This window comes from Ornithorhynchus anatinus, chromosome 15, assembly GCF_004115215.2.
Source record: "Ornithorhynchus anatinus isolate Pmale09 chromosome 15, mOrnAna1.pri.v4, whole genome shotgun sequence".
NCBI classification, from domain to species: Eukaryota; Metazoa; Chordata; class Mammalia; order Monotremata; family Ornithorhynchidae; genus Ornithorhynchus; species Ornithorhynchus anatinus.
The window spans coordinates 17965265-17979387 of NC_041742.1; the positions used below are offsets into that span (position 1 = coordinate 17965265).

At 45.3% G+C, this 14123-nt stretch overlaps 1 protein-coding gene across 2 annotated transcripts in view; it reads right to left on the bottom strand.

The window, feature by feature from the left end:
• LOC103170845 overlaps window positions 1-13823 on the bottom strand; it is a 31279-nt gene extending 17456 nt beyond the window's left edge. Inside the window, exon 1 of one of the 2 annotated variants that reach the window (XM_007670361.2) lies at window positions 13789-13823. In XM_007670361.2, coding sequence (XP_007668551.2) covers window positions 13789-13805 — 17 coding nt within the window. In that variant the 5' untranslated portion in view covers window positions 13806-13823. Of the gene's footprint in view, window positions 1-113; window positions 563-13788 lie in introns of those variants that run through there. The other variant, XM_029080103.2, reaches the window with a different exon arrangement.
• Window positions 13824-14123: the final 300 nt, after the last annotated feature.

Here is a 14123-nt window from a genome sequence, read left to right on the forward strand (position 1 = left end):
TTAGAACCCAGCTCTCCCGCGTGACTCCTCCGCTCCGTCCGCTAAGAGAAAGGGAAGGCAGAGGGCGATCCGGCGTCCTTGCGGTCCTTCCCAGGAGAAGCCCTGCCCCTTACCTTCGCCGCAGGGCCCGGCAGCCCGACCACCTGGGTTCTCGTCCCGGCTGGCGGCGCCGCTCGTCTGCCGGCTGGCTGGCTCGTCCTGGGCGAGTCGCTTCGCTTCTCTGGGCCTGCCCGCTACCCCATCTGGTACAACGGGGTTTCAGACCGCGTGTCCCGTGTGGGACGGCGACCGCGTCCGACCTGATCGTCGGGAGAGGGGCCTACGACGTCACGACCGGGCGCGTTCGCTGCCCGCGACGAGATGGCCGTCCGGCGGGATGGGCGATCGAGACATCTACTACTCAATCGGCATTCAAAGAAAAGTCGGGACAGAATAGTTCTTTTCTCCCGGTGATGTCGGAGCATTGTTTTCTCAGTCCCGCGGCACCTGTGTCCATATCCATACTTTATTTATTCATTTTAATTCATATTAATGGCCTCCACACTGAAAGCTCCTCGTGGGCAGGGAGTCTGTCTCCTATTTTGTATTGGAACCTCCCAAGTGCTTAAACACACAGTAGGTGTTCAGTAAATACAATTAATATGTAGAGAGAGATAGATATGTCTATCTCGCTACCTATACACACGGACATCCTTAGAACATCTGCTGAAATCATTCTTAACCATTTGAAGTTATTCAAATTATTCTAGAGAGGTGGCGTGGCTTAGTGAAAAAGGCTTGGGAGTTAGAGGCTGTGGGTTCTAATCCCCGCTCCACTGTCAGCTGTGTGACTTGGGGCACATCACTTAACTTCTCTGAGCTTCAGTTACCTCATGTGGAAAATGGGGATTAAGACTGAGAGTCCCATGTGGGACTGATTACCTTGTACCTATCTACCCCAGCACTCAAAACAGTGCTGGGCACACAGTAACCACCTAACAAATGCCATTATTATGATTATTATTATGAAGCTAATGTAGGCAAGATTAAAAAGAACAAAGGAGTGTAAATGGGAATCCAAGGACAATTCTACAGATTCTATATTAAGGCTTCTCCAGTGTAAATTCTTATAGCGGCTTTTTGTAAATTGTCTGAAGTTATGCTATTCTCTGATGCTGAGAAAAATGAGTCATATTCCTAAATGTCTTTCTGTACGGAGCTTTCATTACAAATTGAAAGAAAGACTTTGCGTTTAAGCAGATAAAATCTGCATATATTTCCGAAGAATAACCTTGAGTTAAAAAATGTTTTAGCATATAGACTCGCCCAGAATATGCACTTGATTCATACTCCCATAACATCTGCCAGTTTCTTTTTTTTGTTTTAAACACCAAAAGGCATTGTATTGGTGGAAAGCGACTAGACTTTTTTTTCCTGATATATGACATGTTTTTATGAAAGATGTGCAAATAACATGATTTCATAAAATGAGGACATCGTCAATAAAAACCATACGTGCATAGGAAGGCCAATACATTACCAAATGTATAACTATTCAAAATTGCCCAGCCGTTGGAGGAGATATATCCTAATCCGTCTGTGCTAAAATGTGAAAAAATGAAGTCGTCAAATGAAAGCAGGCAGGTTAGCTATTTGCCACACTGCACCTACACATTATAGACACAAACACACACGCACGCACTCTCTCTCTCTCAGCTTCCCTATCTTACCTAGGTGTTTGCACGCCACTGAAAAGACTGATAATAAAAATAATATCTGTAGTACTGCTACTAGGTGTCAAACTCTGTAACAAGCATTGGGGTAGATGGGACATGATCAGGTCCCACGTGGGAATCACAGTCCAGGAGGGAAAAGAGGTACTGGCCTCTCATTCTGTAGATGAGGGAATTGGTCCTAAGTGACTCACCCAAGGTCTCACAGCAGGCAAGGGGCACAGCGAGGATTAGAACCCAAGTCCCGACTCCCAAGTCTGTGCTCCTTCCACCCGGCCGCGCTGCTTCCAAGGAAAAAAAAAAACGCAAGGGCTCAACTTTGATAGGTTGAATAATCGGCTGGTCACACCCATGGAGCTCCAGGGGTGCCTCGGATCCAGAAGGAAACCCACCACCCCTCAACCCTTCAAAGTCTTCCTGCCTTTTCTGCTGGGGTGGCCAATACACGAGGAGGAGGAGGAGTGTACGACACTCTGGAATGTTTCCAGTGTGGGTTTAGAATTTGCTCACGTCGCCTCACCAACAGTGAGGCATTCAGAATGGGTGGGAGAAACCATGAAGAAAAAGAATATGGGTATCTACGTCAAGATTTAATAGGATGTATTAAGTGCTTCCATTGTGGAAAGCGCTATGCTAAGTGACTGGCAGACTCCATTACAGGTAATAGATATCATCCTACCTTCAAGGACTTCCAAATCTAACAAGTGAACATCTGGAGGACTAGTCCTTTAAACCTATTTAACAGATAGCATTATGGTTATTCTTATGAGGTTAAGATCTGTGGGGAAGACAAGTATTTCCACTTCCTGAAGTGTGAGGTGCCGGGACGCAGGTGAAAGATATGAGTGTGAGAGACAGAAAGGTTCGAAGCAATAGGATTCATCCCCATTAAAATCTGCAGCTTTGACTTAGAGACCCGGAGGATTTTAACATCGATTAGGCCTTTCACGCGTCAAGGCCTTGATGAACCAAAGAAGATTCTGCCCTGTGGCTCGATGGTAAAGACTCCCTCAGGATCACCTCTACCTACCTACCTACCTACCTACCTCAGAAATGCCCAAGGAGGGAACACGCTACAGATTCCCCATTCTTAGAGCCTATGGGAGAGTGCTGCACAGAATCCGTCAGGCCTTCTACAGGACCCATTTAGACCTGTATTCTTACATTTTAGTTCTGGAATGGCACACAGGAGAGTCTGCTATAATCACAGGCCGCGAATCATCTTCACATCTTTCCCAACCTCCAAACCGTTATCGTTGCGGGACGCGACGGGATCGAATGGGGCGTGATGTTTCAATGTGTTGCTGGGTTTTACACAGCCAAATGAGCTGTCGTAACGCGCTATTTGGTTCTGGGGTTTCCCGCGACATAGACTCTCACGATCTTAAATATAGAAAGAGTATGCGCCGAGATTCACTTCGCGTAGCTTCAGATGAAACAGACTGTACTAGGTCCTTGGGGAACTACTACGGTGCTACAGTTTCCAGCCCACGGGGAGCTTACGTCTAAAGGGAGCGTAAGAGAGACAGACAGAAAGATATTGGCCAGTGGGGCACTCAGTAAAGCGAATGCCCCTGTGGAGAAAGAATGAACTTCCAGTAATTTTCTCTTGTCCTAGGAGAACACTTCCTAGGAGAACACTTCCTAGGAATCTATACCCACACTTTACTTACACTCTCAGGGAGCAAAGATGCTGTTGATGGAGATGTTTGATTCTTTAGGCTATTTAAGATGGATATCTTCATAGAACATGTAAAAACTGGCAAGAAGCTAATTATTCTGTGCTACTTATAGGCTGTATCATGTATAAATAATGATGGTGATAAATTATGCCCCTGTTACTGATTTACATACAGGAGTGAAGATTAATGGCAGTCAAAATTATATGCTGCGTGACTATTCCATCAAGCGATGACATTATAAACAATGAGAATAAAGTTCAAGTAATTCGATAGAGTCATCAAAACCTTATAATGGGATGAGCAGACCGTACGTCGTTCTATCATCTTTCGATCTTGTCTTAGTTCGATCTCCATCTCCCTTTAATCGCATTTGAAAGCCTTATAATTTAAAATGGAAAATGCTGATTTGAGAAATAATTTATAGTTTTGTCACAAATAATAATAATAATGTTGGTATTTGTTAAGCGCTTACTATGTGAAGAGCACTGTTCTAAGCACTGGGGTAGACACAAGGGAATCAGGTTGTCCCACGTGGGGCTCACAGTTTTAATCCCCATTTCACAGATGAGGTAACCGAGGCACAGAGAAGTTAAGTGACTTGCCCAAAGTCACACAGCCGACAAGTGGCCGAGCCGGGATTCGAACCCATGACCTCTGACTCCAAAGCCCGTGCTCTTTCCACTGAGCCACGCTGCTTCTCTAATAAATGGGTAGGTTGGATGCCACCCACTGCTATATTTTGGCCATCATTTTTTGTAGGCAGCAGAAATGCCCGTCATCTTCCGGCTTGGAGAGAAAACAGATTTCTCATTCTTACACAATCTCTGCACTTCCTTCTTCTCCTCTATTTTCCTCCCGCCCTGAAACGTGGGTGCCTCACTCAACATGTGTCTTGCCCTTGAAGTACTAATTAATCAATCCATCAATCTATGGTATTTATCGAGCGCTTTACCTTTGGAGTATTTCCAGATGACTCTTGAGAGAGCTCTCTGTTGTCCTGAATAGAAAGCCTGAGCATATGAAGGCATGGATTCTTAACCTTCCCAGGACAAAAAGCTCTTATTACTCCCCAACCAGATTGCAAAATGCTATTGAGAAGTGTCAATCTAAAGGTGCACGTGTACATACATATGTATATATGTATCTCCTAATAGTCTTTGGGCAAGCTGCAGCTGACCTGAAGTAGAAGCATAATAATCTTTTTTTTTTTACATCTAGAAAAAGTCGCTCCTGTTTTACATTACAAATAGCTCCATGAAAGCAGGAGCAAATGGCTCTGAGGTGATGTAACAGCGATTTACCCAAACAACAGCAGCAAACTTGGGGTTGGATTAGTGAACTTGTTCCCATTAACGTGAGCGTTTTTATGAAGCTGTCGACTATAAACATTACGGATTGTCCAGTTCCCATCCATTCAATTAAATCGTTCCTTAAGCAAAAGATGTTTGGGATCTAACGCAATTCGTGCGTTATAGAAGAGTTTATTATGGTTCTCCAAGAGCACGGCAGGCTGACTATTACCCCTTGATAAAACTAAGTCTCTAATGCTTGCAAACAGCATGTATTTTTTTTTTTTTTAGATATTGTTCCATTAGTGTACTTTATGGTTACAATGCCTTTAGTAACAGTGTAAAATAGAATTCAGCTATTTACAATGCTTTTAAACAGTGCCTTCTCTCCCCAGTGCCCAGTAATAGTGTGAACGAACAATCATAAATCGGAGACATTTTCCTAGAAAATCTCCCTCATATTTTTTTCCTGATGAGTAAAAATTTTCTGCAGGTTTTATTTCCAGAGTCATACCCACAGAGTCACCTCCACACACACACATTCACTCCTAGTGCAGACAATGACTCTCCCCGCCTTCAAAGCCTTACTGAAGGCCCATCTCCTCCAAGAGGCCTTCCCTGACTAAGCCCTCCTTTCCTCTTTTCCCATTCCCTTCTGTGTCTTGCTCCCTTTATTTGCCCCTCCCTGCCCCCGAGCACTCACGTTCATGTCTGTCATTTATTCATTTATTTTAAAGTCTCTTTCTCCCCCCGGCCCCCACAGACTGGAAGCTCATCGTGGGCAGGGAATGTGTCCGTTTATTGTTATATTGTTGCGTTCCCTCTTCGTGATGGAGATTAAGACTGTGAGCTCAGCATTGGACCAAGGACTGTGTCCAACCTGATTACCCTGTATCTACCCCAGCTCTTAGCTCAGTGCTTGGCACATAGGAAGTGCTTAACAAATACCATTAAAAAAAATAAATCAACCACAAAGGAAATTAAATCATTTTAGGAAGTCCATCCAAGGAACAGCGGAAGGAATAGGCAAAGAAGAAATGGTGATGCCGACTTGTTGCCTTCAAAAAAGCCAAAAATAATTCTACAGTAGGACAGATGTGTCCTCGAGGTTCCTAACTACTTGGGAGACTACAGTACGAAAGGAGAGGTATGGGTCAATCAGTGGTCATTAGCACTTACCATCTGCTTACTGTACTCTCCCAAGTGTTAAGTACAGTGCTCTGCACACACTTTTGCCCCAGGTTTTTACCTTCAAAGTGGGGAGCCCATCAGGGAGAATCCTCTGCATACAAAGTGCACAGAGAATACCCTTAAAGGAGCTTGGAGGACACATCTGTCCTACTGTAAATTATTTCAGAACCTGTTTTCTAGACCGAAAGCTTTTCAAAGGCAACAAATTGGCATCGCCACTTGTGCTTTGCCTATTCATTCTGCTGTTCCTTGGACTTCCTAAAATCATTTAATTTCCTCTGTGGTCTTTAGCAGCCACAGAGCCCATAGGCGACAATCTATTCCACTTGCCGAGAAGCAATTTCCTTTGTATTGTGAGTTAATTATTCTTCAAAAATCAAGCCTGTCTGATATGCTTACAGAAGCTGAAAAAAAGCGATGAGCCGGCAGTTCTCTTTTGCTAGGTAGAGGCCTCTAACTTGGGCTGACGAGAGTTTGTTTCCTCTCCGGAATGTGCTCCTTCCTGCTTTTCGACCCACACCCTCGTACGTACGCAGATGCACAAGCAGATCCTGAGAAGCGGCATGGCCGAGGTGGAAAGAGCCTGGGCCTGGGGGCCGGAGGACCTGGGTTCTAATCCCGGCTCTGCCACGTGTCTGCTGGGTGATCTTACGCAGGTCACTTCGCTCCTCTGCGGCTCAGTTACCTCAAGTGCAAAATGAGGAGTCGATCCTACCCCCTCCTATTCAGACTACCTGCCCCACGTGGGACAGAGACCGTGTCCGACCTCATTAACTTGTACCTGGCGCTTAGAGCGGTGCTTGGCACAGAGTAAGCGCTTACCAAGTTCCATGATTAGTACACACACAGATGGAACTGCAGGCTTTCCACACTAATGGAATGCTAGTGCCTCTCCAACTGGAAATGAGTATTGTGATGGATCAAACACACCTTGCTGAATGAAATACCCATATATTAACAGCACGCTCATTTTTCATACCAGACATTTAATTACGCTACAGTAATGGTCCAAACAATTAGACGAAAGCTAATAATCCTTTCTAAAAGACAAAGGTAGCATTTCTCATTGAAAATGAAATGGGCACTTTTCATACGAAAATGTTTGGCCCAAAGATATAATTAAACACCACTGGCGATGTTCTGCACTGATCGTAAATGAAACCGGCAGATGTTTCATATGCAAAGAGGGGGGAATATTTAAATGAGGGAGCAACAGTTTTAGCAAACATGATGTGAATCTTGCTTGTTTTACCTGCTTCCTTTGCTTCTTAAGCCTCTCGGTGTTCCTCTCCCTGCCTACCTTGAACCCGGAATTTGATCACAGGAAAAAAACCATGCATAAAAGGTCTTATGGTGTTGACATATAGACAGAGAAGAAGCAGTAGCATAGCCTAACGGCTACAGCATGGGCCTGGGAGCCAGAAGGACCTGGGTTCTAATCCTGATTCTGCCACTTGCCTGCGGTTTGATCTTGGGTAAGTCATTTAACTAATTTGGGCCTCAGTTGTCTCATCTGTAAAACGGCGTTTAAGACGGTGAGCGTCACGAGGGGCCATGGACTGCGTCAAACCTCATTAGCTTGTACCTACACCAACACCAGCGCTCAATACAGTGCCTGGCACAAAGTAAGCGCTTTAACAGATATCATAGAACAACAACAAAAAATGACTCAAAAGGAGATTGCAAGGTAGCGAGTGGTTCCAACAGGTCAAATTGTACATTCTAAGTGCTCAGTACAGTGCTCATTGTACAGTGCACATAGTAAGCGCTCAATAAATACGATTGAATGAACAGGGCAAGAAGGTCCACAGCCAGCTGAAGAACTAGAAGGCTGCTGTGGTATGGCAATCTAAGCTAGGCTTCACTGGGACACTGTCCTCCCTAGTTCTCCTTCTCCTTCGCCTCCCGGCCCCTACCTGTGGGAGTCTCTCGAGGCTCAGTTCTGGGCCCCCTTCTATTCTCCGTCTACACCCTCTCCCTTGGACAGCTCATTCCCTCCCACGGCTTTCAGGTGCCTTCCCTGTGTGGGATGACCTTCCGCTCCAGCCCTGATCCCTCTCCTCCTCTGCAGTCTCGCGTTTCCTTCTGCCTTCAGGACATCTCTACTTGGATGTCCCGTCAACACCTCAAACTTCATCTGTCCAAAACAGAACTCCTTCTCCTGCCACCCGAGCCCCGTTTGCCCCGACTTTGCCAGAGCTGTAGATGGCACCATTCTCTCTGTCGTACGAGCGCGGGGTTATCCTCGAATCCTCTCTCTCATACAACCCACACAGTCCATGTCTTCAAATCCTGTCAGGTATACGACGTTTCTAGAAGCTGCCCTTTCCTTTTCTTCCAAACTGTTTACGCGCTTATCCAAACATTTAACACTTCCTGCCTCGTCTACTGCATCAGCCTCCTCCCTGACCTCCCTGCCTCCTGTCTCTCCCGGCTCCAGTCCACACTTCACGCAACGTGCCTGCTAATTCCGCTGCACCATACTCTCCCGGCTGTGCTTAGTACGCTCCTCGGAAACCTTCAGTCCACTTCTGCGTCGACTCCTTTCCTTCATCTTTAACACTCAATCATCTCTCTCTCCCCCTTCACCCTTCCCCACCTTACCTTGCTCATCTCCTGCTACCCCTCAGCCCACAGATTTCACTCCCCTAATTCCATCCTACTCTCTGTACCGGGAACTTATCTTTCTGGCTGAACTCCGTACTAGATGCTGGGGAGATAGGAGACACCATCCGGGCTCCCATGGAGGGTGGCAGTCTAGCCGAGGGAGACAGATACTAAAATAAATTACTGTGAAGGGGAAGCAACAACTTCTCCTGCCCAGAGCGAGGTTGCCTCATATATACTCCAGCGTTTACAAGGGTACTTGACACGTAGTAAGTGCTGAATCAATCTTATTATGATTATTGATATTAATAATGACTTGGAAGATATTTTATTTCTTTCAACTGCTTGCCCATCAACCCCATCAGGCCAGTCTAATGCTGTTTCTACTGGTCAAATCAGAAAAAAAGCTATTTCCCGTCATGGGCAGCCCCCAAAGCCCTCATCTTTGTTTCTGCCTATGCCCTTTTCAATAGAGGGAGGACTGACCCACTATATATTGTCTTTCATCTCCAATGATGTGCATCTTGGAAAAAAGCAAACAATGGCTCCTGTGTTTCTTTGGACCTTCAGCCTACAGCTATAAGCTTCATGCTGGTCAGCGAGCCTTGAATAAGTCAAAAAGGTGATATATTTCAGGGCATCCTCCCACTGTTTTGTTGGCCTCTCACCCTTGAGGAACTCGTATCGCCCCCGCCTCAAAAATAATGCTTCAAAGAGAAGTGGATTTGAAAGACCTGTTCCTTCTAGCCAGCCAACAGGATACCAGAGTCAAAAGAGCCCCACAAAAGATCTTACAGGCCTTGGATTTTAGGAGCCAGCCACGCATTTCCTTGTCATTCCCCCTCTAGATTGTCAGTTTGTTATGGTAGGGAAAGTATCTACCGACTCCCAAGCACTTGGAATACTGCTCTGCTCACGGGCAGGCGCTCAACAAATGCAATGGATTGATTCTTCTTAGCTTTTCACTGAATTAAAAAATCTGACAGAGACCCAAAAGAACTGACTGCCGGTTGCAGTCCGCGAGGGATACTCTTCAAATCAATTGCAGTTAGTTCCAACCTCGTCAGCTGCATTAAGTAGGTCATAAGTAGTGATGGACTGAATCCGTCTACCAGTTAAGAACTGACACATCTGCTCAGAATGGAGGTGCAGTCCTGTCCCCCCGCCCCGGCCTACAGCAGTCCCTCGTGTCTCACACTTTATGGGTGTGGGTAGGCGGGTGTGTGTACGTGTGTGTTGGGGGGGGTGCAGGGGGAATTGACCCCTACCACTGAAACAGGAATCTGGGAACCATTCCTGAGTTTTGTTGAACCATCTCTAACCTGTTCCCCTCCACGTCACCCCATACTCTGTCTTCCCCATTTAATCCACCCTTCAGAAGCTTTGCAGGTCAAGAACTGAATTCTGTTTGAGGAAATTAGGAGGCTGAACTTCATAGACACCACCAGACGTAATTGGGCCCAAGCCTGGCCCATCTAGACAGAGAGATGACTTTCCCCTCGGGCTTAACGTTTTGAGGTCCCGAGGTTTACCAAAGGTCATCGGGAAGGTCATTTTCGGGGTGGCCTAATACAGATAAGGGCAAAAGACACTACGTGTATTAGAACCACAAATCCTAGCTTTCTCCGCTTTGCATCCAGTCAGTATCCTTCCCTGAAGTGCTAGCACTTGGTACTAAAATTTGGTAGTCGAACTGAACGGATGGCTGGTGAGAGTGATCTCAACATTTGAACTCTACCGGAAGTGAAAAAATGCTAATATTATAGAATCCCAAACTCAAGCTAATCTCTAAAGGAATTAGACAGAAGCCTAAATAGCTCACAGGTTAGGAAAGTATTCATCAAGTATATTCATTCCTAAGGCACAAAAGGTGTTTACTCTCTCACCATGACAATCCTCTCTCCGCATTTAGTGCTAACTCCTGTGTGTGTGTCCATCCCACAGATATAAAACTACATATGCATAAATAATACATCCAAAACTACAGAAAACTGGACATACTTCTCTGTTAAATATTTCCCTTTTAAATGAAAATGAGAGGCAACCCATACAAGTACACTGAAATGACTTCCTCATTTACCCCTCCTCCTCTCTTACCTAGCTCCTCTGCTGTTGTCAGAAAGTAATTTTCCTTCTGACAAGCAGTGTGGTCAGGTGGAAAAGGAACACAGCCATTTGAGGTTGAGGATCGCTTGTACGTGGCATGAGTGGAATTCTTCTACAAGCCAAAGCGAGCGCTGAGGGGTGGACATTACTATCAGGCATTATCACCTTTGGACTGTCAACTGGCTGTACCCAGGGAGCGTGCCTACCAACTCTATCATAATGAACGCTTCCAGGTGCTTAATAATATTAATAATGATAATAATAATTATAATGTTGGTATTTATTAAGCGCTTACTATGTGCAGAGTACTGTTCTAAGCGCTGGGGTAGACACAGGGGAATCAGGTTGTCCCATGTGGGGCTCACAGTCTTAATCCCCATTTTACAGATGAGGTAACTGAGGCACAGAGAAGTTAAGTGACCTGCCCACAGTCACACAGCTGACAAATGGCAGAGCCGGGATTCGAACCCATGACCTCTGACTCCAAAGCCCGTGCTCTTTCCACTGAGCCATGCTGCTTCTCTGATGATGATGAGGAGGGTATTTGTTAAGCGCTTACTATGTGCCAAGCACTGTTCTAAGTGCTGAGCACTGTTTAGTACAGTGCTCTGCAAACAATAAGCACACAATAAATACTACTGATTGACTGGAGGTGGAAGTACATGATTTTTACTAGAACAGCAAATGAGAGTTGTCTAGAGGGAGAGAGTTCACAAGGACTAGATGGAAAGCTCATCGTGGGCAGGGAATGTGTCTGTTTATTGTTGTAGTGTATTCTACCAAATGCTTAGTACAGTGCTCTGCACAAGTAAGTGCTCCATGAATATGACTGAACGAATGACTGAAATGCAAGTAGTAGCAGGAGACGGAAAAAGGAGGTGAGAATGTTTCCGACGGACAGGAAAGCAAAAGCATTTAAAGTGAACCAGAGCAGGTAGGGGTTAGAGTAAGATGGACTGGTAATTTTACCTGGGAGAGTCCCATTTCCAGGACATTTATATGCCTTCTTTCTGAAATCATCCACCACAGCCTTCGGTAATAATAACCATATTAAGAATAAGGATTACAATGTGCTTACTATGTGCCAAACACCTTACTGAGTGTCGGGGGTAGATATAAGATAACCCAGGTCAAGTACAGATTAGTCTCCTTGAACCAGGATATGTGTTTAAACCTACCTTGCTGTCATATTTATTCTGGGTCTTCTCCCACTTTACCCTTGTTTGGCATGCTTTCTTACCCTCTCACTAACTTACTCACTAGGCCTCATTCTCGTCTCTCCCGCCACCGACCCCTTGCTCACATCCTCTCTTCCCTTCATTCAATCATTCGGTTGTACTTAAAGAGCATTTCCTGGGTGCACAGCATTCTACTAAGCGCTTGGGAGAGTTTGACATGACAATAAATGGACACAATCCCTAGAATTTACAGTCTAGAGGGATGAGCTGCCGCCTGGGAACTTCCTCCCCTTCACATCTGCCGGACCGCTGCTATCCCCATCTTCAAATCCTGTTTTGACACCTCCTCCTGGAGGCCTTCTCTGATTAATCACTCATCCCCCTGCCCTACTTCCCATCCCCACTGCCACTTCAGCACATCCGTAAAACTGAAAGACCTGGACAGTCACACCCCCCTGCGGCATTTAGGTTCATCTCTTTACACTCAAGTTCTTCCCCCTGCCTGTTATATATTTTATTGTCTTTCTCCCACTCTAGATTGTCAATTTCCTGAGGGCAGATGTCATGGCTACCAATTATACTGCACTCTTCCAAGGCTCAAGTAGAGTGCTCTGCGCAAACGAGCAGAAGAGACCTGGGTTTTAATCCCAGCTCTGCTACTGACCTGCTGGTTGAGCTGGATCAAGTCACAACCTTTTTGGGCCTCAGTTCCCTCATCTGTTCAATGGGCATATAATACCGGCCTCTTCCTCTCTCCTAAACTGTCAACACCACGTGGGGCAGGGATGATGCCCTGAATCAATGACCTGTCTTTGATACAGTCCTTGTCACCTTCTAAGTATGTGAGGTCTCCTCCTCCTCCTCCTCCTCCACAGCATCTATGGGCTTTTACTGTGTGCAAATGATGATGAAGATGGTACCTGTCAAGCGCTTACTATGTGCCAAGCACTGTTCTGACCATGTTAATTAAAGCACTATTCCAACTCTGTTGGAAGGTGGTTTCAAATCCTTAGAGAAAGGTCCCCACCAAGACCCTTTTTAGGCAAATTGTTACGGGGGAGGAGGAAGTATAGCAGAGGGAAAAATTAGCTCTGCTTCTTGTCAGTGTTGGCAAGTGAGAGGTCTCGGACCATAATCATGGTAAATGTGAAGCACTTACAATATGCCAAGTACTGACCTAAGCACTGGGGCAGATAGAAGTTCATCAGTCCCTGTCCCGCATGGGGCTCACAGTCTAGATAGGAAGGAGTGGGAGCGTGGAGACAGCTAGCTCGGGTCATTCTGCTGCTTCTCTTTCCGAAACACCTGTAACCAACCCAACTGACAGTGGAGTAATCATTGCAGAGGTGAGAGATTAAACTTTTTCAGAGAGTAATAACTCCTGTGAATCTGAATCGCCTGACTGTTCAACTCTGGATTTGAAGGGATTTCTGTTGATAGTAGCCTGATTTATGTTTTCCGTTCCTACGTGTGATCTGTCAGGAATAATTCAGCAAACTCGGGGAACAGATTCCTGTTTCCAATTCTCGAGTTGAAATCAACGTGGATTTGCAGGGGATTAAATATATGGAAAAATATTACCACACCTGGAGTTTGAGACAGCACTTAAGGACCTCTTGCTTTTATCTCCTGGTTCTAAGCCAAATAATTAATGGTTCTCACCTGGGAAATATTCTCATAAAATTAAGGAATGAAATTGGAAGTAAAACACTTTCAAAATAGAAACTCTGTTATAGCTTTCATCAGCGAAGCAAATACCAATAAATGTAAATCACTTCAATTTTGGTAAAAGGATTTCTTTCCTAAACTTAGGAGACTGTAACAGAATCCCAAGGGATGGGACACGTTTGAAGATTCTGAATGACAGTCAAATGGCACAAAGTCTCCGGAAAAATATTTAGTGGCACGGAAAAGAAAAAGCTAACGGTGCAGCGCTTCGCTTCCTGTCACATCCTTGTTCTTCCTCATGCTCCCATGATTTGTTAATTTTGTCCAAGAGTTAATGTATGTAATGAATGCTTACCTTGTGCAGCATGGCATAGTGGAGAGCGCGTGGGCCTGGGAGTCAGAAGGTCATAGGGTCGAAGCCGGCTCCACCAGTTGTCCGCTGTGTGACCTTAGGCAAGTCATTTCACTTCTCTGTGCCTGGGTTACCACATCTGTAAAATGGGGATTAAGACTGTGAGACCCACATGCGAGAGGGACCGTGTCCAATCCGATTTGCTGGTATCCACCCCAGAGTTTAGTATAGCGCCTGGCGCATAGTAAGCGTTTCACAAATACCATAGTTATTATTATGGTTATAATTATCATGCAGACCACTACATTGAACGTTTGGGAAAATACAAGGGAATTGGT